The sequence below is a fragment of the Sipha flava genome, unplaced genomic scaffold, assembly GCF_003268045.1.
Source record: "Sipha flava isolate LNK unplaced genomic scaffold, YSA_version1 553_pilon_pilon, whole genome shotgun sequence".
Classification (NCBI taxonomy): domain Eukaryota; kingdom Metazoa; phylum Arthropoda; class Insecta; order Hemiptera; family Aphididae; genus Sipha; species Sipha flava.
This window is the reverse complement of record NW_020273536.1, coordinates 156,991-184,873: the sequence shown is the minus strand read 5'-3', so window position 1 is coordinate 184,873 and position 27,883 is coordinate 156,991. Positions and strand designations below refer to the sequence as shown.

Here is a 27,883-nt window from a genome sequence, read left to right as displayed (position 1 = left end):
ATTATTAATTAGCTAAGAATACACATATCAACCAAACAGGTTTTAATTAAATAAATATATTTTTTATTTTTTATTTTTACTTACATATAAAAAGAAATAATTTAAAATAAATTAGGTAGGTGTTAAAAATATTTTATCACAGGTAAAACTATCAACTAAAAAAGTTATATAGTACACAAAAATATCAACGAAGAAAAACATTGACAAATAAATGTTATTAAATTAAGTACATAAAAAGCATATTTAAGAAATAATCACTAATTTTAAATAATTAGATTGATAAAAAAATAAACTATCAAGTCTGCTTGCCTGGATTAAAATAATACAAAAAAAACAAGCATTGTAGTAAATATTGAATCAATTACAAAAAAATAATAAACATTTACACTAGATTGAAGATGATACTTAATAGTGAGAACAAATTAAATAATATAGATCTAATTAAACGTAATAAATATATGAATACTTTTTATAGTGCGTTTAATAAAATTATATAATTAAAATAGGAATGTAATGATAAATATATATATTTTTTTAACTATTTATCTTACCTTCTGTGATAGGGACTGTAAATTATATTATTTTAATATTTACAATTAATATGATACTGGTTAATGTTTAAGTGTAATGATTTAGTGTTTAAAATAAACAATATATCTATAACACTTATAAAACTCTGCATTTAGATTATTCAATAGCTTTTAAAATCAAAGATTAAAAAAATATGATCTTATGAAGAAATTGATGAATGTATTACTATTATTTTAACTGACAAATATAATTGTTGAAATTTATAAACAATGATATTAAAATAAATTATAATCCACTAAAATTTCTAAAAATGTACATTCTTTAAGAACATATATTTATTATTTATTTACTATACATATTTTTATATCAAATACTAGTTTAAATTATTAAATTAATACAATATGAAGCTATGTTTAGTTAAAAATTTGCTAAAGCAATTTATTATAATTAAAATTGATAAATTAACATATTCCTTTAATAATTTAAACATAACACTATTTTATAATAGTGTAAAATTATGTTTTAAATTTATGTACCAATAATTAAATCGCTCTGATCATTGACTAGAAAATGGTACACAAAATTGGTCTTCTTCCTGGACATTGAAGTTTTTGTATGGCTAGACTTATCTGAACGGGACCTAGGAGGGTCTCGGATGAATATTTCTCCAAAAACAGATGCTAAAAAAAACCAATAAAATGTATTGGATAAAGAATAATTTTTTTCTTGCATTGAATGAAAGCAACTAACCAATAGTTTTTACATCCAAATTATTATCATTGACATGACTCAATAGTTCTTGAAGAAATGCACAAAGGTATAAAAATACATTTTTACTTCGTTCGGGTAGTTGAGAAATAATCTGAAGAACAAAAAAATTATATTACTAAAATCAAATTAATTTTTTTAAACTTCACTTACTTGTTTACATTGACTATAATTGGAGACTGCAGATAAACAGGCTGCATGCAAATTGTATGGTATTATAGGTTCTGATGTACTATCCAACAGTATTAATAAAGCTTCAGCTACAGAGTGCACACTTCCAGCTGAAAGAGTTTAAAACGTTAAAATGTATAAAAAAATGTTTATATATGAATAACTAAATTTGAACAATACGCAATGCATCTGGAGTTCCATTATCCAACCAATTACGAATTTGGATGAATTCCACCCTGAGACCAGATTGTTCAAATAAATGTTCTTGTTTAAGACCATGCCTGTATAAATGATCAACAAGATACCACACTTCTTTTGGTACAGGGTAAGGATCTGATATCAAGTTACTTTTATTATTTTCCTTCAAAAAAATAATACTTTTAAACATCTAACATATTAAAAAATTACATAACTGGTGATCAGGGCAGTAAAAGAGGTGGTTTGAGGAGGTAGTAGCCCTCTTAAAATATTTAGGGGGCGGCAATATTTTTGTGGTGATTCTAAACAAACCAAATAGATTTTTTTGTATTCTTAATGGAAAATGATTTTGAATAAATAAAATTATATAAAATATAAATGTTATAATATTAAATCATTTATATTATTTAGTAGTGTACAAATTTTTTTTTCTATTTAAGAGTGTTTTATTTGATATGGTACTATATTTATTTATATTTGTAAAGGGATGGGAAATTCAGACCAAAGGTACTAAATTATTTAAGAGTACAATATTAGTTTTATAAAAGACAATTTTCTATAACTTTATTTATGTAATTATAACTCAATTATTATTTAGGATTTGATATTCATTACAAATATTGAGTAATAGTGTACTAAAATGGGAAAATTAATTACGAGCTGTTTTTTAATAAATAGTTGGCAACATTTGATTTCGGTTTTACACTTCAGAGAAGAGGAGCAGCAAAATGTTGTTGCTCCTAGATGGAGAAATCTTAAATACGGACTTGCTGGTGATCAAAATGTTACAAATACTTACTAGTTCCATAAGTTTCCCAATTGGAATATCTCTGATAGGAACTTTCAAATAACAAAGTGTTTCTAATGAACAGCCAAAACAACTACGCTCATATGTACCTAAAAGTAAAATTCATTAATAAATAAAAATTTATCAATACAAATATTATTTACCTGTAACAGTAATAAAAATATCTTTACCGCCATCTAAGTGTAATACTAAAATATCGTACAATTTATCTTGGCCACTATTCATTTTGTATGCTGATCTTTTATCTACCAAAACTTCTAATGTAATATCACATTTTTCACCTTATAAAATATCATACATGTATTATATTATAATTTGTATGCATAGTTTATTATTTTTATGATCTACCTGGATCAATAAAGCTCATAAAAGGTTCAATCCGCAACCATTCTTTACAATAAGTTGAATCATCTAATTTTTTTATAAATTCAAATTGAACAGGTACTTGACCAGTATTTGCAACTGTTAATTCTTTCATTTGAGGTTCCATAAACTGTACCATATTGAATATAATTTCAGTGTTATCAACCATAACTTGAGGTAAATATTCATTTTCTGCTTTGTCTAATTTTTTCATTATATTTTCATGAATTTTTCTATACTTGATTGTATCAACAACTTTTACCTAATAATAATAAAATTACAATCTAATTCATTATTACACAGAATAAATAAATTCTTACTTCAGATTCAAATAAAGCGCTCACTGGTTTATGATCAGATATCATTAAATTAGGATGACTTCTATAAGCAAGTTGTTTAATGGAATTCCCTCGCCACAATATTCGGTCACACCATGCCGGAGCACGGTTCTTTTCACTAATCAAAAATACATAAGTATACTAGATTTTTTTTTAAATTAAAAAATTATTTTTTATATTGATATATTTTTATTTTTTTATATATTTTATATTTAATAAACATACCTGCTATCCCAATCATTGGTACCTGGATCATATTTATAAGTTGGAATGAAATTTATTGAACCCTCCTTATAACCTTTAAAAACATTCCCAGCTCGATGTTGTTGCTTTAATTGATCTGCTTCTAGTACGGTTTTAAAATTATTTTTGCTAACTAAGTCTTTTACAGATATAGGATCCATTTCAGTAATTCTATAATTGAGATCCCCAAACCAATATACTTGACTAGAATAAAAATAATTAATTAATAGATTTATATCATATAGCAACTTAAAATATTTTTAAACATTAAATGAATAATACATCTCAGTATATCTCTAATAATTAAGGATAATAAGATTTTTTGGAACTTTTATTATTTCAAATTAAATCTAATAAAAAAAAAAACTAAGCTTTAAGTCATATATTTGTTTTTTATATTAGTTGGAAAAATTTGTTGTAAAAAAGTTTTATCATATACATATAGTTTATTACTTACTTATGATCTTTAATAGTTTTTGGAGGAGTAAAATTTGAAAAAACCATTCTGGAACATATATTATAATAGTCTTGGTTACGTCTTTCAAATTCTTCAACGTGGGCTGCTAAATGAGAATTAACAAAGCATAAAGATGTATTATGAAAATCCATGCGAACAGCAACTCCTCCTTTATTTCCCTAAAGATATGATTGATCATACTATTAATGATATAAAATATAATATTATAATAAACAAATTACCAATTTCCCCATGATTCCAGTACCAACAGTATCAGTTGCAACATTTTTCACATGTTCCATGTGTTTCTTTTTCACGAACACTATAAGCATCATACCTACAAGCCGAACTAATGATACTTTTCGATAATGTCCAATAGAATTAAGACTTTTTGTAACAGCTTGTCTAATAATAATAAAATTGTGTAAAATCATTTGTATTTGTATATAATCTATTCATGAATAAGATTAGAAATGTAATTAAAATTTTTTTTTTTTAAATCAATTGGAAATACATTTAATTAAATATTATAAATAGGCAATTCAATGCTGATTGGATTATGTAATGTGTTTCAAATAATTGTAATAATCTTTTAATGTTAATAAGTGTAAATATATAACTTAAATTATTATTAATTCACAGTAAAGTTTTATTAATAATTTAGAGTTAATAATCAACAGAAAAATGTAATTATAATAGCTGAAAATATATACAATAACTTATAAAATATAATGTAAATCAATAAAATTGATTTAATTATTATTAAAAACAGTTAAAATAAATGTGTAAAATGAATATCAATAGAACAGCAGTTCCCAAATTTTTTTTGGACCAATTTTAGCCAAAGTGCCCTGCTATGAATAATGTGAGAGAAAGAACAAAACAAAAATATTCATAGATAACCAATATTATAAATTTTATTAAAATTTAACTTAATTATGGACTAATTAATGGATTAAAAAATAAATAAATAAAAATTATTGTTATTATGATCATAATTATTACATTAAAATATTATAAGGTTAAAATTTGAATGTCTGAATATACGATAGAAAATATTACATTATTCGCTATAAAGTTTTTACGAGAATAAAAAGGAAAAAATATTCTTTACATTTTAAACTATTTGTTATGAACTGTAAGCCACAGTGCTATTAGAAAGTGCTCGCGGTGCACGGTTTGAGAACAGCTGCAATAGAATATTTGTATAAATTTGCACATTTCAACTTTTGGAATATTTTAAAATTGGTTTATTTACAACCAAGATAGATTATAGACTATAATCTACCATGATTACAACTAATAATAATCAAATACAATAGAAAGAATTTTACATCAAAAAGTGCATTAGTAAAAACAAAATCTGATCATTTTGAATAGTATCATAAATTTGATTTAAATAATTTCAAAAGTATTTTAAAATTATCAATTGTTACTATCCAAGTAATGAAGATATAATTATTGATATGAAATATATCTGAATTAATGAAAATAGTTAATTTATATCTTTTATATGACTCCTAAAGATAAAGATTACGTATATTAATATTTTAATTACAATTTTATGTTACGGAAAAAAATGTATAAAAAAAATAGTTTATTATATAATATTTATAATAATATATATACAGAGTTTATTCTATTGAACATTTTGATATTTCACTTTTATTTTTTTCATTCCCCTCAAAATGTATAGTATGTTTTTAGTTAAAGGAAAAATTGTGTAGTATTAAAAATAAAATTGAAATAATTTGTACTGTCTTATGCATTATTTCCTAATTAGTGTTCCCTATATTTTTTATTACTTAATAAACTATTATCAAAAAATTAAAAAAAAAAAAAAAAATAGTATCAAAAATCACAAAATTAATGGAAATAAAAAGTTGAATAATCAACATTTTCAGAATAAACTAAATAAAATTACAATCATCAAATTTTTCAAAAATATTCACTTAAAAAAAAAATGACTTAAATAATTTCAAAATTTTAAAATTATATTATAATATAAATATTTATGGTCATTATCCTTGTACATCATACAAAAAATTAGAATTGGGTTATCTTTGTTATCTACAGATATATTGTGATGAGTAAATATTTATTGGGCACTCTGTTTAATATGCCTTACAATACTATTATTATAAATGATATGAAGTAAATGATGTTTTCATCTTTAGTAAATACATTATAATCTATACATATTATATAATATATATTATAGCAGTTAAATTACTTACAGCCATTCTTCTTCTCGTGGGGAATCATTAAAGAGAAATGCTTCTTTACTCAGATCAAGTTCTTGAAATCCAATAGCATAAATATCAGGAGGTTCAGAATCAGAAGTCAACCAATCATTAAGTGAAGACAAGGTTGGTTGGCCATTGACATTCCAGGTGCCAATATAAATACTGAAGATGAATAAAAATTAATATTTTATTAATTTTTTTTATAAATAAATTCTTACCTGAAATTTTTGGCGTTAGTATACTGTTCTTCACTTAATAACATTTGTCTCTGTATTACACTTTCTCGAGAACTAAGTGTATGTGTACCACTTGGAAATGACAAATCATTTTCAGATACAGCCATCTAAAATTATAATACATACTTGATTATCAGCTTTGAAAAAATTGAAAATATTACATTAACTGTGGTTTTTAAATTATTAGTTGCAATATCTCCATTATTGATAGTCATCATCAAACCTAATTCTAAGTCAATATCATTAATACTATATTTCTTCAGCCAATTAAAATCCAGTTTTTGTTGATTTTTTAAATAAACTATAGTTAAAAAAAAAAAAAAAATAATAGTTTTAGCAATTTATAGAGTTTCACTGTAGATATATTTATATGAAAATACTTACGGTCCATGGATTTAGATAATTCAGTAAAGAAATGATTTGTCTCACTACCAGAATTCATTCCCATAAATAATTTAAAATTTCGAGCTGATATATTAATATAAATATCAGAACTCGATTCAGCTGACAATGAATCTAAACAATATGTAATATTGCATTATACCTCTTGATTGTAAATATTATAGTAGTAATGTAATATTTATTTAGCATACAAATATTCAAATTGTTTTTCATTTTTACAAGCAATATATAAAACAATAAAAATTTAAAGATCATAGAAAAATTTTAAAGAACGATTAATATGCAAGGTATATGAATATAATTTACTACCAATATCACATTTAAAGTCGCTATCAATGGGCACAACAAAGTTGATAGTGAGATCTGTAAATGCTTGTGGTGGATTTCTTGATGTAGTAAAGACGAATAAACCGTATGACGAATTTCGCTCTACCAATGCTAATAACCGATGGGCTTTAGGTGACCAGCCTTGCAATAGCACACCTTCATGAAGCTAAACATCATAGACAATATTAATACCACAGTAGAGTGCGAAGGACATAACAGTAAAACTCTGATAATAATTACCGCTACAACGTTGTCGCCAGCGTTCAATTTGTCCTTCAATATTGCCGTCAGTTCCATTGCACTAAGTAAAAGCTTTATACGGATTTATTAACGAAAATAATTATGCGATATTTTAGGTCTAAAAATGTAAAACATAATCACGTAAGAATTTCATCACTTAAAATTGATTAAAATATTTAAAAACAATACATCTACCTCTTTTAAAAACTTAGAGGATCCAAAAGAGTAACTTAGAATTAGAAAATAATATTATTAAAATCGAATAATGAAAATATTAGTGGGACACAAATTATTATTATTATTATTAATATTATTATTATTACTGCGTATTTGATAAACAGCCACCGGACTGTGATAGCACGACTGCCGCGGAGTTTTGGGATTTTCTATTAGAGCATTAACCATTTCCTCCCGAGTGATAAGAATGATGATGATAAGATTAAAAACTTAAAGATACCAATTGTTTGGAATTCAAATTATTACTAAACAATTTACCAGTTCTAATTTTATGTATTTTTAACGGGTTTTCGTCGTTTTCTTGCGTCTGTTCGTAGCATCGTTTGGGTAGTTATATTCTTCCGTAATAACTTATTAATATACTTTAATGTCCCTATAGATGTCGGCATGCTTTGATTTACCAATTCATGAGCCAAGAATAATTTACAATTTTAGGCCCCTTTTTTGTATTTCAATGTTAAAATAAAAATTTCCCGTGCATAAGAATAGTACAATTTTTCTGAGTATTTAATTAATATTTATAATAAAGTATACAAATTAAAAAACCAACATTTAAAAGAAAAAAATCATAGTTCACTGAACGATTTCATTACAGAGAACGATGAACGAATGAACTAGATCAGTGTTTCTCAATCTTTTTAGGACCGCGACCCAAATTTTCTTCCAAAAATCTATCACGACCATAGTTTTACATTTACAGAATCAATAAAATAATTTCAAAAAACAAATGTTTTCTATTTTATTACTTATAATAATAATAATAATAATATAATATAATATATATAATATAATACTTAATTAATAATTAGGCGTATGTGATGATTGTGCTTGTTTCTTACAATCTGTATAATTAAAAAAACTTCTAGCGACCCCCCAAAAATTGACTCGCGACCCCCTAGGGAGTCGCTACCCACAGTTTGAGAAACGCTGAACTAGATCATCGAAAAGAACGAGACTTGACATCACTATTACTGAGTATTGGCAGACAAAATAATACTGTGAAAGAATGAAATAAAAATAAAATTGTCTTCAGAGCTAAAATAAAATGGGTTCCAGAATAAAATAAGCGGAATAACGCTATTGAGTATCGCCTTATCGGCATTACTGCAGACGAATTCATAACATGAATTCGTCTGCAATAATGAATATATGAATTTCATATAGATAAAACTGATTTAGAATAAATAATGTATCAGCGCATTTTGTTTTATAAATAACATTTTTATCCCCTACATGCTTAGCTTTTTATTTATCCCTGAAAAAAAAATGAGGTTATAGTAAAAGACGTCAGGATCACGAAAAAAATAATTAAAAAAATATTTGAGTCAAACTTCCCCTTAAAGTTGATTAAAGTTTAATTTGTGCCAAATATGGCACTATATGCACCAAAAGTTTGTGCCATATTTGGCCATTATGCATTAAAGTAAAAATGTTTATTTGTGCCATTTCTGGCCACCATGTACTCAATATATGCTTTATGATACTCATGCGTAAGTCGAATATTAAGTGTGGTATTCGTTTTATGTAAACAATGGTATCCAGTGGCTTATTTTCAATTTTTTCTAGGGGGGGGTCCACAGTTTATACATAATTAATATAAACTATATATTATATTGTGATAGTTACGTCCTTATGCCGTTTTTTGGAGGAAGTTGAACTAAATATATAATGTAATAATCGTATAGTCTTATGTAATATTATATATATCTGTATATATAAAACAGTAAGCTGATTGACTGCTATCAACGCACAGCTCAAACCATTGGACGGATCTGGCTGAAATTTGGCATACAGATAGCTATTATGATGTAGACGTGCGCTAAGAAAGGATTTTTCGAAATTTTGAATTTAAAGGGTTGAAATCGGTAAAAGAAAATTTTTACAAGTAATTTGTATTATTAAACCTAACTAACCTAACCTAAAGGTCCTAAGTCGGCGTTAACGCGTTTTCGGCCGATAGAGCCGCGGTAGCACCGTTGTCGTTTATTGTGATTATCCTACATATTATATTTATAGCTGCGTGTGACGAAAACGTTTGCTTATATAAAATGTATGCCTACGTGCTGTAAATTATATGTACTTGGCCGCTTTGTCGTTGTCGTTGTCGTAGCGATAGCCTAGTAAAAGGACCAGTAAACGGTTTCGGTATACAAGTGTAATATAAAACAGCTTACTGCCGGATTAGTTTTTTAGATTTTTCCGTGTTCGGTTTTTGTTGTTAGGAGGATTAATTTAACGTTGTTTAATTTAATTACCTAAGAAATGGCTAAAGAAAGTCTTTTAGTTAATGGAGAACTTGAACAACATACTGTTGTCCCCATTGTTGGCGATGGTGCCTGTTTATTCCGAGCTCTTTCTTTTTTAATACACGGAACACAAGACAATGCGATGGAGGTGCGATCACTAATTGTTGGACATGTGGTGAATGACTGGACCAAGTTTTCATTTATGTCCCACAATAGAAATGGTGATAATTACTCAACGGCCAATGAATATTATGCTGATATGATAAAAAATGAAACTTATGGTGGGCTTTGTGGGTTTATAGCAGCGGGATGTATATTTTCATTTAATTTTAAAGTTTAACGAAATGGTATCTTATACACGGAGTCCGGGTCTAATGATTGTCCAGTAAAGCTTTTACGATTTGGACAAGATTTGCCCGATGGACATTTTGATGCTTATCTTCTTATTGCGACAGAAAACAATACTCAGAGTCGTATTGAGAAACTGGTCGATGAACGCGAACATTCACCTATTGCATCTTCAGTACACAGTAACATTTCTGCAAACATTTCACTATCCCAATCAAGTGAAACAGATCAATCTATTTCGTCCTGTCGAAAACGAAGGGCTAGATTTACTAATTACACAAGAAAAAAATAAATAAAAAAAGCACAAAAAAAATATAGACAGAATCAAACTGAATCTTGGTATAAGGAAAATACTACTATGCGTCTATGGAAAAGCAAGGTGCATTCAGGTATGACATATGATCCAGATATTGCATATAGAACTGACACCTGTGTAGCTTTGGGTTCTATGACCTATAAGTGTCAGTGGTGCAACGCTTTGAAGTGGAAAGATGAGACACTTGGTATGTGTTGTAGCGCCGGAAAAGTACAACTTGAGAGGTTAAAACAACTACCTGAACCTTTCTACAGTTTGGTTAACGCTCTGCACCCAGATCATGTGCAATTCATGAACAATATTAGAAAATATAACGCCTGTTTTCAGATGACGTCATTTGGTGGTAAACAGGTAATAGCAGACGGTTTCTTACCGACTTTTAAAGTTAAAGGACAAGTCTACCATTTAATTGGAAGTTTATTACCTGAACCCGGACAGGGCGCACAGTACCTTCAAATCTATTTTGTCGGTGAAGACGAACGAGAAGTAAATATTCGGTGTTCTAAAGATCCTAACTTAAAACCCAATTTAATCAAATAACTGCAGGATATGCTACATCAAGTGAATCCATATATAAAAGATCTGAAAAGTGCCATCGATAAAATACCTCCTTCAGAGTCATTTAAAGTTGTAATACATGCAGATAAAAAACCACCAGAAGAACATAGAGGCAGGTATAATGCACCAACGGCAAATGAAGTTGCTTTAGTGTTAGTAGATCAGCAGTTTGATGGGCTTTTATTTGAACACGAGAATGACATTTGCATGTAAAAGATATAACAATCAAATATCACACAAAAAAAAATAGTCAAAAAAGGTTGAAGAAAATATCAAGATTGATTTAGATAAAAACTATTGTTGTTAACATTTCTTATTAATAAATTATATGAATTAAAAGGTACACATATAATTTTTAGGTTCATCACTATTGAAAATCGAAAATATTAATAAATAAAGCTTAAATAATATATAATTTGCAATACAAAACCATAGTAATGAGCGTAATAATGAGCCTTCATCGGGTAGACAGCGCTCCCGGTGGCAGTTACAAGTGGTGTAATTTTTTCGGCCCGCTATCATAATGGTATTAGATAGGAAGTGTTGTCATCTCTATTTATCCACCTTGGTTTATTTAAAATATTTCTTATCAACGGTTTTGCCAACGTATTTTCCCGGTTGTCATTGAGTTGGTTCGTCGAACCATTGATTATAGAATATTCTATAATCAATGGTCGAACTTTATAAGCTGTTCCCGCTTTTATTTCATTGTCACTAGAAACGTTTGGGACGTTAGGGTTGTTTATGATAACTAGTCATTGTAATTAGTCGCTTAACTAATCATTCTTCATCCGTCTTCTTCGTTCTTGTGCTATTCATATCGATTGACTATTTCGGCGAGCTGTGTCGCACGACTGGTACTCGAAGTACTTCGGCATTAGTCGACACATGATGTCGTCCGGTTTATTAAGATTCAATGCGTGATTGTTCGTAGATTGTAGTTCAGTAGTTAATGTGTAGTCCACTGTCCGGCAGATCTCTGACGAAATCATTTTTCCGGTAAAAAACTATTCGTTTAATGGGTCGACATGTATTTATTTAAATTATACTTTGGTTTTTATTTACCGAAAAGATAAAATTAAAAGATAATTTAAAAGATAAAATTTTATTCTATTTAGTGTAGGATCAGACTAAACATAGACACTCGTACATGTTTATGATCATACTTCAGTTGTTATTTTTCTTTTTGCCATTTTAGTATAAATCAAATATTAAATTTATAATGTTAATTTTTTATTAGGAACTATATGCATTTTGTATTTTAGTATTGTTTTTCAATTTTTCATCTATTGATTCTTAAATTTTTTTGTTTGAATAAATTTGATTCAAAATATTGTGTAAACTATAGTATATTAAAACTACCTATCTAATTTTATGGTATATCTTGTATTGTATGTTTTTTAAATTAAAAATATAGACTAAAATTAATTATGTTTTGGTTACAGAATTTTTTAACATGAACAAGCAAATAATTAAAAAACCTTTCCGTGTAGCAATAGAAGGAAATGTTGGATCTGGCAAATCAACTTTAATTAAGCATTTTGGAAATTATATGAATGTTGAAACAAATCCAGTAATTTTATATTTTTAAATTTTTATCCTCCTTTTGTATTTATTTTGATATTGTAATATATAAATGCAACATATTATATATATTTATATCGTGTATCTACTACAAATGTATTAATTTTTGGTTTTTAACCTTACATTTTTTCTTATATATATATAAAAGTTTTTAATTATCTATGGACATAATTAATTTTTTTTTTTTTTAGGAACCAATAGAAATGTGGCGAGATTTAAATGGTCATAATTTACTTCAATTGGCATATTCTGATCCTCACAGATGGAATTTCGCTTTTCAGCATAATGTACAATTAAGTCGTTTAAAATTACAATCTAAACCAACTAATAAAGATATTCAATTATTTGAACGTTCTTTGCAAAATAATAGGTAATATTAATGTTACAATACAATTATTATTTTTGAAACTAAGTTATATTTTTTATTATTTAATTTTATCATTTCAATATATATTATAATATACTTAGTTCAAACTTTTTTACTGAATATTTAATGTCTTACTACCTTAATAATATCAGGATAAATATAAGTAAATATCTTTAAATTATAATAAAATATTATATATCAATACAATAATAGCAATAATGTAATAGAAATATCAAATTAATATTTTTCTTGATTTTTAATTTTAATCAAATTATGTATACTTATTCATTGATTTTTAAATGAAAAATAGTTTAATAATTTGCCATTTATGTTTAATTTGAAATACATTAATTAAATATTTACTCATTCAATCTTATAGATAATAATTTAAATATAATTAATAGTGTAAATACAAAGAACTATTAGATATAGGTTAACCAATTCAACTTTTTTTAAATCTTAATTTTTATTAAAATATATAAAATAAGTATAACAATTTTTTTCCTTTAAAAATATTTATTTATAAATTTATTTTTCATTCTATTATTTAGTATAAGTATTTATAAATTAAAAATATAATTTGAGTTTATTGATTTTTTTTTATTTAATAGTAAGTTATTATTTTTTATGTTTATTAAATACACACAGAAATTATTATATATTTTTTATAGGTATTGCTTTGTGGAAATGGCTCATGACAAAGGTTTATTATCTAGTCCTGAGTACGGTGTAATGTGTCAGTGGTTTGAATATATTGAAAAGAATGTAGACATTGGTTTGGATCTAATTGGTAAATATTAACTTCTATACATTTATTTTGTTATTTGTTTTCCACATTCCTCTCCCTGAAAATATCATATAACTGTATCCTTATAGGTTTGTTATCTTTAACTTCCAAAAATGTAATTGGAATAAAATTATCTTCTATTATTTAAACCTAATTATTTTATTTATATAGTTATTATTATATAAAGTAAATTATTGCATTTTTTTAGTAGATTTAATTACCTATTTTATTTTACAGTTTTTTTTTTTTTTAAATAAAAGTTTAAAAGTTTATGTTTCAAAAATGAAATTACATAAATTATATTTAAAACTTTGATCAATTGTGATGACTATTCAAAAATTAAAATTTATTCTAGGTTTAGTGTGCTTCTAAATAATTGTATATACATCATTTTATTACAATTTTATAATGGAGCACAAAAGGTCTGGAGTTTTTTTTTTACTTAATTTAAAAAAGTATAGAATTTTTACATATTATTTGTTTTTTATTGCTAAAAGATATTTTAGTAAGTTAATATTTTATAAAATAATGTTAAACTTAAGTATAAGCATTTTATAAATATCTTTGAAATATTTTGTGTGTATATTATAGATTGTTAATATTTAAAATTTTTAATTTAAACATGTCATGTTTCAGTATATTTAAGAACTTTACCAGAAGTAGTGTATAAAAGAATGCAACGTCGTAATCGCCCTGAAGAGCGTACAGTTGAACTTGAATACTTAGTTGATTTACACAAATATCATGAAAAATGGCTGATGGAAAAAACATGTAATCTATCTGTTCCATTATTGGTTATTGATGTTAACAATGATTTATCAGACAATCAGCTGGTAGACTTATATAAAACTTATGAAAAAAATATATTAGGTAATCTACCAGTTCTTTGTTCTTGAATAAATTATATATTAATACATTTAGTTATATTTATATCAAACCTAATTTTTGGATATTGTATCTTGGTTATGAAATTTATCAACTCTGTGAAATTTATCTAAAGAAAATAAAGTATTTAAAAAAATAAAAAAAAAAACAAAAAATAATCAACATTATTAATTTAAATTTGTTAATTAATACTCCGTATCATGTGTTAAAAACCTAAAGCTTAATTTTTTTTTTTATGTTCAAATCGACTTTGAATCATTGTCTCATCTTCTGATAATCCACCTTTTCTGGTTAATAACCCAGTATTTACAGTATACATGCACATACAACAAGATGGTAATTTAAAACTATCATAATATATTTCATTTGTTTCTTTTATGGCCATCAATTTCTTATACGTGTATTTTTGTACACAAGTTGTTATGTAGCCCTGTGGCAAATGATCCCCAAATTTACATGTTTTATCAGCATTTCTAGACAAATAATGAGGTAATTTTTATTTCTTAGTTAAATATTTATATTTTTTATACTTACACACATTTTTCCACTCTGATTCCTTGTCTATAGTTACTATCATCATTTTTATCTTGAATGATAAAACGCCAATCTGAATCTTTATTTTCACTTGCTTCTGGAAATATTATTTCCTCCTAGAAATTTTTTTTATTAAAATTAAATAATATTGAGTTCTTAACAACTTATACGTGTAAGAATATGATGATAAATAGAACATATGTCCATTACTAGTTTTATTGATAACTCGTACTCAATTTTTAATTTCATTTTAAAACCTCAACTATCTATTACATTCAAAACTACTGTTATTAGATGAAAAGAATACACTGTTCAAAAATTTTTATGTTGCACATGACATTTTGCATTATTGCAATTTTAATTTCAAATTCAATTAATTTTTTTAATTATTAAAATTGCCCCTAAAATTTTATAAAACCTTTTTGTGTTATTTTATATTTTGATGTATTATATTTTATGACAACAGCCTTATTATGATTCTCTAAATATAGGCATAATCACAAATTAGTTAAGAATAAAGGAATAATTATTTTATTATATATCGTCTTTATCTTACTAACAAAAAATAACAAATTAGTGTTCAGTTGAATTATTTTTGTGTTTTTAAATTACATAATATATATTATTAGATAACAGGAACTTATCATTGATTCATATCTATTTATTTTTGGTTCATTGTTTTTCCTAGAGAAAAAAATATAAAATAATAGTTATTAAATCATTTGTTAAAAATTATTTATGTTAATTGTAATGTATATATATATTCTTGAATTACTAAATTTCTGAATTATCTAATATCTATTTTGAATAGAAATATAATGAGACTACCAATTTTGAGAACTTATAAGTATTGAACAAATATTCCTAAAATTTACATCCATTAATGATTATTTTCTGTGTCTGTGCTAACTGAAGTCAAAGAAACTTCTAAAATCATAATTTTTCAATCTTAGTAAATTCTCAAATTGAAAAAAATTTGAAAAATATTGAATTTTTTAAATTAAGGTTTTATAATTATAGATTTTATTAGGTAAATCAATATTTAGTTAAATACTTAAAAGATTTTGTAAAATAGAAAATATGAAATTTATTTACAAGGATGACTTTTTTTAATTGTAATCTTAAATTATGTACCTACACAAAATAAGAATGTTTTTTTATATTTAAAAATTGAACAAAAGTGACTCAATGTTTTTCAATAATTATGACTTTTATATATTTTTCAATTGAAAATCTTATTCATTATATTTTGAAGACTTAACAGTAGCTTAATAAATGATTACAAACATATGTGTTATAACCCAGTGAGGTTTTACAACATTGACACATACATTATAATATCATTATTCATTGATTTATAACAAAACGACAACTAACATTTTTTTTTTACTTATATATAACTTATGGATAAAATTTAATTATATAATAAAAAAATTATTTTTTTTATGACACGGTTTAAATAAGTTCTAAGAAATATTGTATGTATATATGTATAAATATATAATGATTAATAAATATTTTATATTTAATCCTATATAGCAGTGTTAGCCAACTTATATAGACTTATGATCAACTTCTAAGTCTTTTTAGGTTGTCGCAATCAACCAAAAAAGAGTTTTATTGAACAAAAATATATTGTGTATATATATACATGTTATACTTTCTTTATTTTTTCAGTTTGAAATATTAATAGATAATCATAATTTTACAATTTTTCATAGCACCTATTTCAGTACCTGTATTTTATCAATTTAAACGAATGTGATAAATACTGTTATTTAATATGGATTATCCATTAGATTATGTACAATATACCTATATAGCTATAGATCTCAGTATATAATTTTGTTTTTCATAGTTATTTATTACTATGTTTTTAACTTTTATTAATTTAATTTTTATATTCATGGGCTGAACAATGATACAAACATTTACACAAAAATAAAATAAATATTTTAATTGAATCGCTTATTACAGAAACCCCGTAAGAGACAAAAATTTCGAAACATATTATTTTCCACTTGTTTGTATTTTTTGTATTACATGACATTACTTAGGGGTTTCTGCTCCAAACAAAAATTTCAAAGACGCGAATTGGCCACGTAAATAAGATGGGGCTTCTGCAAAAATCGATGTGTCTACTAAAAAGATATAAGCAAGTGGAAAATAATATGTTTCGAAATTTTTGTCTCTTACGGGGTTTCTGTAATAAGCGATTCAATTGTTTTCTAATAAAATGAAAAGGAGTTGCGATCGACTATCACTTCTGTTATATAGTAAGTATTACCTATTAAACACATGAATATTTGTTTAGTTTTACAGTTAGCAATAATATTTTTTTACTGAATTCTATTTAGTGACATTTGTTGATACTCACTTTAGATTCACAGAATGGCTGAAGGTTATCAAAAGAAAATCTTGTCTCTATATCATTTATCTACAACATAAATATTTTATATTATATTAACATTAATCATTTTTATACTATTAAAACTTATAGGAAGTTCAGTTTCCAATAAATTAAGATTATTTACTAAATAATTGTTTTATAATAATTATATTATACTTCACTCACAGTATCTACACCAAAAAAGGTAGACGACATAAACTTGCTGGTTCTTAGAATACGTAGCACATCATGCCTAATAATAAATTTAATAAATTATCAATTTTAGATGTAGAACATTTTATTTATTTTTAATGCATGATTTGATTTACCTAGGATAATTATCAACTTCTGCGCAAAAACTTTCGTTCTTTGAACACTTTTCAATCTCATGATGATCTGGTATAAGTTTTTTGATTGAAATTCCAGAGCCTTTCCTTATATCGATGTTACTTGGAAATGTAATTATTGATGACGGTTTATTTGGAGGTAATTTTTTATTGTTATTAAATTGTATGTTACTGTTATTGGTTGAATATTCTTTTTTCAACTCATAACTTGTTCGGTTCGACATGAATACAGTGCTTGAATTTGTGTTTTTAATATTCGCTCGATGTCCAATACTAAACATGTAATATACAAACATAATTTATAGATTTAAATTAGTTTTATTATACATCGGTAGCAATGCGACAAGGATCAATATTCAATATGAGACAAGTGTTTAAACTAAATCTAGTCCGAGTATATCTACAGGTGCTGAACTTTTATTGTTTCTGGGTTAGGAACTTATTTCATTAATATACTTGTATATTTTTGTCATCTCATATTTCTCATGCCTATATAATGGGTATAGCTAATGGAGTTTTGTACTTATTTATGGAGTTTCAGTTAAAAGTAATAAATTAAATAAAAGTTATCATGGAATCATGTGCTGTACCCAGTAGTGCCAAACACGTACTCCAGGTAGTTCAATTAAATTGCCTAGAAAATTTAAATTAAAAAAAAAAAAAGATCAAAATATTAAATTAATTATTTTACATATAACTTGGAAAATGTTTTCTATTCAAAATAGTATTATTATTTATAGATGCTTAAAAAAAAAAATGTTTGGATATTTAAAAGGGTGATACATTGGAAGAGGTGGGTAAACTAATTTAATTACTTGAATTGGCAGTTTTAATTTCATTCGGTGCCACTGGCTGCACCTATGAAAATAATGCTTCATCCACTTTGGCTATTTATACTTATTATTTTTCATTTTGGTAATTTAGAACAAAATCTATTAAGGAAAAGTACGTTTTAGATTAATTACGCGATCTTTCTGTTTTCATACCTATAATTATTTTTCAGAGAATGAATTAATCGTAAACTATTGTTCTGATGTCACCAAAAAATTTCCCATAATTTTTACAATACATTACTTAAGTTTCGCAGTAAGTTCAGTGTCGGAATTAGAAATTTAGCCGTCCTTTGCCAATTTATAAAAATACCGCCCTAATACAGCTATTTTTTATTCATGCATAAATAATTTAGGAATTTCACAACAGTTATATAAATATTCAGGTATCATGTAACTTAACAAGTTGTAATTATCTTAATCATTATGAGATGACTTAGAAATAATTTGAATAATTAATGGGAAATAATTAAAAAAAATTACTATACACATGAGTATGAACCATGATTTGTTTTGTTGATGTATGTTTGGTGCAAAAATAATATATATTGTGTGAATTAGTATATCATCTCAGTTATACGCTCATAATTATATTAAAAAATAGAAATGAAAGTTACTTAGAGTTTATTTATATAATTTTTATTAGTATTATAAAAATAGTAATTCTAACTATTATTGAAACACTTTTCTTGCCTTGAAATTTGTGAAATCTTTGATATTTTATGTTTGTTTGTTTATAATGCAGTGAAAAACTATAAATTTAAAGTCTTAAAAATTATAAGTATTGAGAATAATCATCCTGTGCGAATGCGCAGTCCACATATGTCTTATACCAGTCCTGAATAAGTTAGCTACTTAACCACATATACCACTCATTGGCGTAGCTAGGATTTTTGCAAGGGGGTTGTTAATTATACCATAAACACATTAAATATTATACATAATGCGTATAATGTATAACTTTTAATTTAATTAATTAATATGTATTCATTACCCCAGTATATGGTCAATAGTTATTTATAACAAAAATAATAAATTATAAAATTAAATCAGTCATTTTTGAAAGATATTTCAAACGATATTTATAACAATATTACCTCTCAACTGTTACTTTGACTTCGCGTGATTATTTAATGATTCTAATTAATTAAGTCTTAACTGGCCAACATAATTTCTAAGATACGTTTGTACCTATTTGTTTTAATGTCGAACAACTTGTTTCTGGTTAACACGATGTAACAGATAATATGTTGCAAATATTTGAAAGAGCTTAGAAATATTTTAAAACAGGTCTTTAATACACAATTCAAGAGCGTCAAAAACACTTTGCATCAGTGGTTCCCAACCTTATTGCTTGGTGTAGCAGCCCTACACCTAAAAATAAGAGGGTGAGTGGGTACTATTTAAATAACATAAGTTAAAATAATAAACTTGAGACATATTAATGATTATATTGTTAAAATTAACAATGATAATATTGTGTTATTATTTCTATTATTTCTGTGCTATTATTCGTTTCATATAAATAATAACTATAATATTAACAAATAAAGAAACAAAAAAATAAAATTTAATTTATTATTATTAATTCATTTTTCGGGGTTAGGGAGCTTAAGATTTTCAAATTTTCCACATCTTCCAAGGGATCTTACATTCCAGGTACCAATTATTTTGTACTTCCACTTTGCATCTCTCAAGGTAGTCTCCACCCAGACATCCGAATGGGAGACTATTTTTCGTCCGGAATTTTTTACGTTGAGTTGATAATTCATTCTGCTAATGTTAAGGATGTTAATGTGATGGGTTTCCCGTTTCACATCGAAGTACTGTAGTCATGGAGATGTCTTCCATCGTCACCTACAGCTATTTGGTATGCAGCTGTAGGTCCGTTTGGCCTTCATCTGCATCCAATATTGGATAAACTGCTGCCCTCATCCAATCCCTTTTACACGCATCTTACGGTCAGCAAATTAGGTGTGACTAACCTAACAGGTGATCGTTTGGTTACGTTTATAAATTATTATAGTTTATTAATATACGTTTTTTTGCTATTTGTTAGTAATTTAATGTTTTTATGGGATATTATAGTACATATTTTAATACTTTTTAGCGCTATAAAATCTGAGCTCTGGTCATGACTGTTAATATATAAAATATCTACGAGCGAAGAGCCGTATTTTGAAATGTTACGTCGAATGAAAAATCAATGCAATATTGTGATTGTTAAGTATTTGCGTAATGAATCAATATGAATGATGACTAATTAGTATGTAGATTTTTTTACAACTCATTTCTATTAAATTATAAGGAGAAAAATAATTTATTATTTTTCAAACAAATTTTCTTCAGACAATTATTTATAAACGAATAAACATTTAACATATTTTGTTACCTTTTATTTTGGATAGAATATGAATTGTATACTGATAATCAACAATTAAAAATGACAATATAAATTTTAAATTTTGTCTAGGCTTGTATATTTGATGACACGGATTTTGTTTCAGAAAAACAAGAAATTATGATTTACAAAGGGTATTATAAAAAATAAAATATATTATTATATTTATACATATGACATTTTTTTTCAATAATTTTAATATATTCATTGTAGTAATTAGAATTACAAATTATTTCTAATTTGTATAATTTTGTAATGATTTTAAAGTACGATTTGGTTTACGGCGAGGGGGTCAATGCCATTACAATTTTATTAAGGTTAAAATAGGTAGGTATAAGTATTTGTATTACCGTGTTATCACTTAAACATAATATTCTAGTGACTAGAATCTAGTTTATGGTTATAAACTTTAATAATATTATATCTATAATTTGTGTATGACGGATCGATCTTACTTTTTCTAACTATGAAATTAGAAACCTCAAACTTATTGAAAATTAAATTTTTTGAATCTGTAAACAATGATGCTTGAAATAAACTTATATGATACTAGATAAAATACATCAAGTTATATAAAACTGCCCCACAACTTATTTTCGTCTAATGAAAATGGTGACTAAAGCAACTAATATATGTATAAACAATTTTACAATTAGGCGTTACCATTATAAATACAGAGTACTGTTTACATTATTACAAATCACACATCATTAAATTTTATGATGCTGGAATTTGAAAAAAATAATTCAAAATTCCAACCCCCTCTATTTGTGCCTATGACGTTATTTATTTTAAATTAACTCTCAAAACGTTCTAGATTTCAACAATACGTCAATATCTATTGTATCTAGTGTCTTTCTAAATAATCGTAACATAAATTATACATTTATACCTAGGTATTGCTAACTATAACAATTCATAATATTTTATATTTTTATAATAAGCATTTTATTTTGTGGATCTATCATGTTTGTTATATATAGCTGTAATAATTTTATTTACTCACCATAAATGTTTTTTGAAATTATTATTTCATGTAACATTGATATAGCGTTATTTACATTACCAATTTGTTTCTTAAGTTTAGAGCATTAACTATTTTGATAATGCCTAAACGTTTAAAGCATATAAGTTATACCTAATAACATTGTAAATAGTTTAAAAGAACAATTCAGTCAAAAACAGACAATATATTTTTATTCTTTAATGACTTTGGTCTTCGTTTACAAATCGAATAAGATATTGTTGTAAACTTTTTGAAATTATAAAAATGCATTTCGTGTCTTTTAAATGCATGTCTGTTGTCCAATGAGGTTATTTTGAACCATTCATTTTTGCCGTAATTGATAATGTTTACTTCTTTGAATGACTTCCAAGAAAAGAGAATACTATCCGTTTTAGAATTTTGGTATACTTAAACATAATTAGCTCCCATTGGCGTAAGTCGTTCTACATAATATATTTAATATATCCATCTTATTGGGTCTTATCATCGAAAAAATTATGTTAATGCCTTCGAGTAAAATGAAAGAAGGTTTTTTAAAGAAAATATAGTTATTTAAAATTACACAATTAGCGAAGAATAATGGGTTGCAATAAATACTTTCAGGAAAGAAAATAAAAAATAAATAACATCTAAAACTTTGTAGAATAATTAATGCCCTAATTATTTTGAGAAAGCAAATCCCTTTAAAATAGATGGAAATAATTTTGAAAAAAATGTAGTTTTTTTCATGTTTACTTAAAATTTTTTAGATAATTTCATTTTTATTGTATAGCCTAATGGGCATTTTAAATATTTTCAGTAATAAATAGAATTGAAGTCTTATAATATTGGACACTAACAATTTTACTATACAAGTCTTAAAATTTAAACAACTAAAAAGTTAATTTAAAATTTTATTATTTTCTGATAAATCAAACAATCAATTAAAAATAGATATGTTAATATTTTTATCTTAATTTACAAAATATTAAACATCAGTAACAGGAGCATAATTTTAACATTTTGAAAGGTATACTAACAATTAGGCAGGCAAAAAAAATAAATAAAATATAGCAAATGCTTAGTGATGAAATTTTTAGTTCGATTAGTGTTTCATATTAATCAGTGCTTGACTTGAGGGGGGGACGCAGGGGGACGGAGTACCCCAACTAATTTTCAGAAATGTTAGCGTCCCCCTACTATTATTACGTTATAAATATAACGCTTAACAAGTCTTGGGGACTATTTTTTTTAAACTAAACAGAGTCTACCTTCTTTATTTTTGCCAAATCAAGCACTGATATTAATAATATAATATAATGTTTAAAAACTTAAATCATCAATCAACTAACCTTTGATATTCCATAAATCTTGGAGTCGTATTTAGAGCTGTGTCCTCTGAAGTATATTTTTGTGTCATTGAATTAGTTTTTTGGACCTATACAATTAATTAATTAATTATAATCTTATTAACCTAATATTTACAACTTTTTTATAAATTATTTTTTTAAATTTATAAATTTAACTATTATAATTTTAAAGCAAAATTAAAAATGATTTTATCAAAAAAATCTAAATTGTGTATTTACTAATCAATGAGTAGATTTAAATATAATTTTTTTTAATTTTATTTCCGTACCAATATCTCATTCTGAAAGGAGTGACTAAGTAGTGAATGTATTGGTCTACCAAGAGGTAAAAAGTTCCCTACTTAATGGACTCAGTAGAATATAACCATGTATCTAACTTACGAGTAGTATAAAATAATATGTTATTTGCAAAAATCTAATACCCTACCAAAATATAATCGACAATTATAGAATTATTGATTTATTTGATTATATATAAGTGTAATATTATACTCACTATTTCATCAGCTATTTTGGAAATAGAATTTAAATTTCATAAAGAGAATGTATGGACATAATTTACATCAAAATTGAATCGCACATTTGTTTTAAAAAACTAGAATGTTATGTCATGTTATGTCATGTAATGTCACTATATGTATACGCGTAATCACAATTTCTAATTTAGGAACAACATTCATAGCATACATAATTTTGAATAGAAACTACGTGTGTATACATTTTGTTAGATATTCAATTATATTCTAAAAACAATAATTGTGGTATAATTAAAATAAAGACTAACGTACTACCGTACGTTACCTATTATAATTACTCATCATGTTTCATAAATCGTATATTCAAATTTTAAATAAAAATTTCTGCATTAATGCATCAACATGTAACTGATATTTTATATGATGGACCGACCATTGTTTTTACATAAGAAATGTACTAACTTTTCGCAGTAAATATCGGACGTAGGTTTAATTCCGTACAAGTGAAAAATAGTAAGATAATACGCATACAAAAATAAATTTTAATATTTTTGGCTGAAATTATCGATAGTTTAAATATATAGGTAAATATACAGGTATATTTATGTATATTATATGGTCACATAGGATATCATAGTGATTATCAAATATTATTATAATAACATATAGTTATAATAAATAGACTATGGTATTATTTACAAAAATGTTTTTTGATGAAATTTATTTTTAATCCTATCATAATCTAAACAAATATTGTCATGTATTAATTTGTATTTTCATAAAACTTTACAAAAAAATTTCATTCATATTATTTTAGAAAATTATTTAAGATTTTTAAAATATTATAAATACTAATAACTTTATACGACTTCTACGTAAAAATTATATTGACTATTATAATGGCATACATTCATTTTTAAATGGTATTTAAATTTAATGTGTTAGAATTAACTAACCGTATTTTGAAGGTGTTTTTTTCTAATTGTTATGATGTTTTTGAGATAGTCTAATTGCGAATAAAAAAAAAACAGCTAATTTTTAAAAATAAATAAATATTCATACTAAATAAATATATAATCCATTAAGGTTTTAAATTAAATTACTTAATGAGCGCTTTAATTTTTTCTGATTTTAACTTAAAATAGTAATATATATAGTATATATATATATATATATATATTTACACATTAATATATTACATATAAACATATTAATATATTTATATACATATAAATATTACTGTACAATGTCGTAGTGAGTGAAATGAGTCGAGCCTTTTATATACAAATCGATTTCTTCTATTTTAATTAAATTCCGTTATTTTCGTTAATTATTTAATTGAATTTTTAGTTGGAAGTCAGTAAATTACATGGATTTCGATGTATTTATATTCGTAATAAGTTGATTAAATTATATCATACATATTAATTACAAATATAAGATTTTATTTAACTTTAAATTTACTGTTTTACTTGTATGAATAATCAAATTTTAATAATTTTATGAATTAACTATTAAGAAATAAGTGTATACATTTTAGTGCCATCATAAAAATATATTATATAGTTATTAGCATATTATTATGATTTATTGATAAATTACAATCTTATTAACATAAATACTTTGTAAATAGTATTTATTATTATTATAAGTATTTAATATATTTATAATATTTCTAAACTTATAATACTTAAATGTTTTGTGTAGGTAGGTACTGTGATTGATAATAAAAATTTAAAATATGATTTTTAAATTATTTAAATCAACTAATAACTACTTATATAAATGATTTAAAACACGAATAAATAAGACAAGTTTTAATTAACATTCATACCACACATATGCGTGTATTTTATATAGGTTGAATACACGATTTTAAAAAAAAAAATTTACTTTTCACGGTATAATATTAATTTATATTAAATATTTATATACTACCTATTTATATCATAAAATGTATAAATATTTAAGCAATAAAATTATTTAATACTTGTTATTTATTTACGAAAATATTTTATTACCATACTAATGAGAGCCAACATAATCATCAGCCACGGCAATTTGATCATTTTGACAGGCTTTTCAAATCCACGTCAAGTGTATGTAAATATATTATATATGTACGTGTGTATGCGTAGTGTATAATTATCAATGTATTCAATTAAATATTTCATACATTTTATGTTCAATGTATTTTTAAATCGTGACGTACGATTAATCGCTTAAAGATTTATTCAAAAACACAACCGGTCAACTCGAGTTATATTTTAGCACTGGTCAATAGACTACTGGGCTAGTTGGTATGAGTATTATATGTTTATCACGTACCGGTTTTGCCTACCTTACGCCATTGTACATTATCAGATCAATTATAGAATGCTTGAAAACATAATTATTATAATGTTATTCTGTGTATATATATATATATAAAGAACTAATTATATACTGATACATTTTATACATATAGATGTATATTTACATATTTACAAACACATACACACCGCGCTTGGATGCACATACGTAAGATGCATACATGTAAAATTAGTGAGTACCTACACATAAATTCAGTCTAGGAAAATCAACAAATTCATAGATTTAAGGAATTAATATTCACTCTCGTTTGTCTATTAATAATTATTTCAATATAATACTTATAGGCTAATATTATAGTACGAATTCCTAAATTCTAAAGGAATAAAAGGTACCTAGAGTAATTTTCATATATTATGCAATTATTCAGTATTTCAATGTTTAATTGTATTTATTTTGCGATTGAAATGTTTTGCATCAAATCATATTTTAATTAGGTATACAACCATGTAAGGACATATCTGGGTATGTACGCAACGATCAAGGAACTTGTAGAGGGGGTGGCACTTGTATTGAAATATAATTTTATTTTAATATTTTCAAATATTAGGTACCTTCGCAAAACATTTATCGTTAATCTGTTAATCTATTACACGTGTCATGAAATATGATTTTTGTTCTTATACTACTTGAATTTCAATAAATAAATGTTTAGTATCCTGGTAAGTAGTAATATATTACAAATTATATTTCCATATATAAATTATTGGTAGTTTATTATGAACGATAATTTTATTTGTAAGCACCAAAATTATTTTTTTTTAAATTATTTTCTTAAAATAAAATAAGATAAAAATAAATACACCATGGTCTTTTTTTTTTTTTTTTTTTTTTTTTTTAATTTGCCTTTGTTCGCACATTACAGCAAGCACCATGGTCTTATTGTACTAATATTAGATAATATTTACATTATACATTGTATTAAAATGCTCAATGTTTATGTTAAAAACTTCTATTATGATTCATACATTTAATATTTATAAAAAATATATAATAAATCACTTTTCATGATAAATATTAATTATTACAAAGAATCAGTGACGATATCAGGGAGGGGCCAAGTAGGACCATGTCTCTACTTGAAAATGCTCGGCCCTTTCATTGGCCCTATTACTAAAAACTGGTATGATCTTGAATATAATAATACAGACATTTTTACTATAAATTATAATAGATCCCAGTAGAAATACGTAAGTACATAATTAAGAATAATAGATATACTAGGTACTGCAAAATTATATAATGATATTATTAGTAATATATTAAGCCACTCTGTTGGTTTTTCAAACTATAGATAAAATTAAAGTGATCAAATTTTATACTACCATTTTCTAAAGATGTAGATTACCTAATTTTGAACAATAATTATAGGTAATTGAAAAGTTCGATATTTATAAATTATTTATGACATTTTTAAAATTACATGACTTTTCTAATATTTCTAAACATTTTCAGCGTTATGTTTTAGGAACATTTTTAACATTTTTTTTTTTACCAAAAGGTATTATTAAAGGCTGAAAAAAAA

General features: G+C 24.9%; 3 protein-coding genes across 5 annotated transcripts; 1 reads left to right on the top strand and 2 right to left on the bottom strand.

Moving 5' to 3' along the window:
* Positions 1 to 1,000: 1,000 nt before the first annotated feature.
* On the bottom strand, positions 1,001 to 7,640 carry LOC112691065 (inositol polyphosphate 5-phosphatase OCRL-1-like). Of its 3 annotated transcripts, XM_025565195.1 has the most exons (18): positions 7,524 to 7,635; positions 7,329 to 7,446; positions 7,071 to 7,254; positions 6,744 to 6,875; positions 6,521 to 6,660; positions 6,342 to 6,466; positions 6,115 to 6,285; positions 4,120 to 4,282; positions 3,878 to 4,056; positions 3,403 to 3,624; positions 3,160 to 3,295; positions 2,825 to 3,101; positions 2,620 to 2,757; positions 2,468 to 2,565; positions 1,651 to 1,831; positions 1,453 to 1,580; positions 1,282 to 1,393; positions 1,060 to 1,211 (listed from the first exon to the last, which is right to left on the bottom strand). In XM_025565195.1, exons 2-18 carry the CDS (start codon positions 7,383 to 7,385, stop codon positions 1,060 to 1,062), a joined length of 2,595 nt encoding a protein of 864 aa, XP_025420980.1. In that variant the 5' UTR covers positions 7,386 to 7,446; positions 7,524 to 7,635. The 3 variants fall into 3 exon arrangements, with proteins under 3 accessions (XP_025420982.1, XP_025420981.1, XP_025420980.1); XM_025565197.1 differs by having other exon boundaries at positions 1,001 to 1,211; positions 6,527 to 6,660; positions 7,329 to 7,640; XM_025565196.1 differs by lacking the exon at positions 7,524 to 7,635 and having other exon boundaries at positions 1,001 to 1,211; positions 7,329 to 7,385.
* Positions 7,641 to 11,523: 3,883 nt separating this feature from the next.
* On the top strand, positions 11,524 to 14,691 carry LOC112691063 (deoxynucleoside kinase-like). The gene is made up of 5 exons (XM_025565193.1): positions 11,524 to 12,032; positions 12,479 to 12,606; positions 12,809 to 12,987; positions 13,656 to 13,774; positions 14,408 to 14,691. The coding sequence occupies exons 2-5, from the start codon at positions 12,490 to 12,492 to the stop codon at positions 14,665 to 14,667; spliced, it is 675 nt and encodes a 224-aa protein (XP_025420978.1). The 5' UTR covers positions 11,524 to 12,032; positions 12,479 to 12,489; the 3' UTR covers positions 14,668 to 14,691.
* A 161-nt stretch (positions 14,692 to 14,852) lies between these two features.
* On the bottom strand, positions 14,853 to 26,278 carry LOC112691062 (protein spaetzle). The gene is made up of 7 exons (XM_025565192.1): positions 26,010 to 26,278; positions 23,495 to 23,580; positions 17,909 to 18,199; positions 17,766 to 17,832; positions 17,568 to 17,627; positions 15,191 to 15,306; positions 14,853 to 15,129 (listed from the first exon to the last, which is right to left on the bottom strand). Exons 1-7 carry the CDS (start codon positions 26,055 to 26,057, stop codon positions 14,877 to 14,879), a joined length of 921 nt encoding a protein of 306 aa, XP_025420977.1. The 5' UTR covers positions 26,058 to 26,278; the 3' UTR covers positions 14,853 to 14,876.
* Between the last annotated feature and the right edge of the window lie 1,605 nt (positions 26,279 to 27,883).

Coding starts and splice junctions, on each gene's coding strand:
- LOC112691065 (XM_025565195.1), bottom strand. CDS start 7,385: ATGGAACTGACGGCAATATTGAAGGACAAATTGAACGCTGGCGACAAC. Junction 7,255..7,328: donor CTGGCGACAACGTTGTAGCG/GTAATTATTATC, acceptor TATGATGTTTAG/CTTCATGAAGGTGTGCTATT. Junction 4,057..4,119: donor CTGGAATCATGGGGAAATTG/GTAATTTGTTTA, acceptor TCATATCTTTAG/GGAAATAAAGGAGGAGTTGC.
- LOC112691063 (XM_025565193.1), top strand. CDS start 12,490: ATGAACAAGCAAATAATTAAAAAACCTTTCCGTGTAGCAATAGAAGGA. Junction 12,988..13,655: donor CGTTCTTTGCAAAATAATAG/GTAATATTAATG, acceptor TATTTTTTATAG/GTATTGCTTTGTGGAAATGG. Junction 13,775..14,407: donor CATTGGTTTGGATCTAATTG/GTAAATATTAAC, acceptor GTCATGTTTCAG/TATATTTAAGAACTTTACCA.
- LOC112691062 (XM_025565192.1), bottom strand. CDS start 26,057: ATGATCAAATTGCCGTGGCTGATGATTATGTTGGCTCTCATTAGTATG. Junction 23,581..26,009: donor TGTTGGCTCTCATTAGTATG/GTAATAAAATAT, acceptor TTAATTGTATAG/GTCCAAAAAACTAATTCAAT. Junction 18,200..23,494: donor AGATTTATGGAATATCAAAG/GTTAGTTGATTG, acceptor TTACATGTTTAG/TATTGGACATCGAGCGAATA.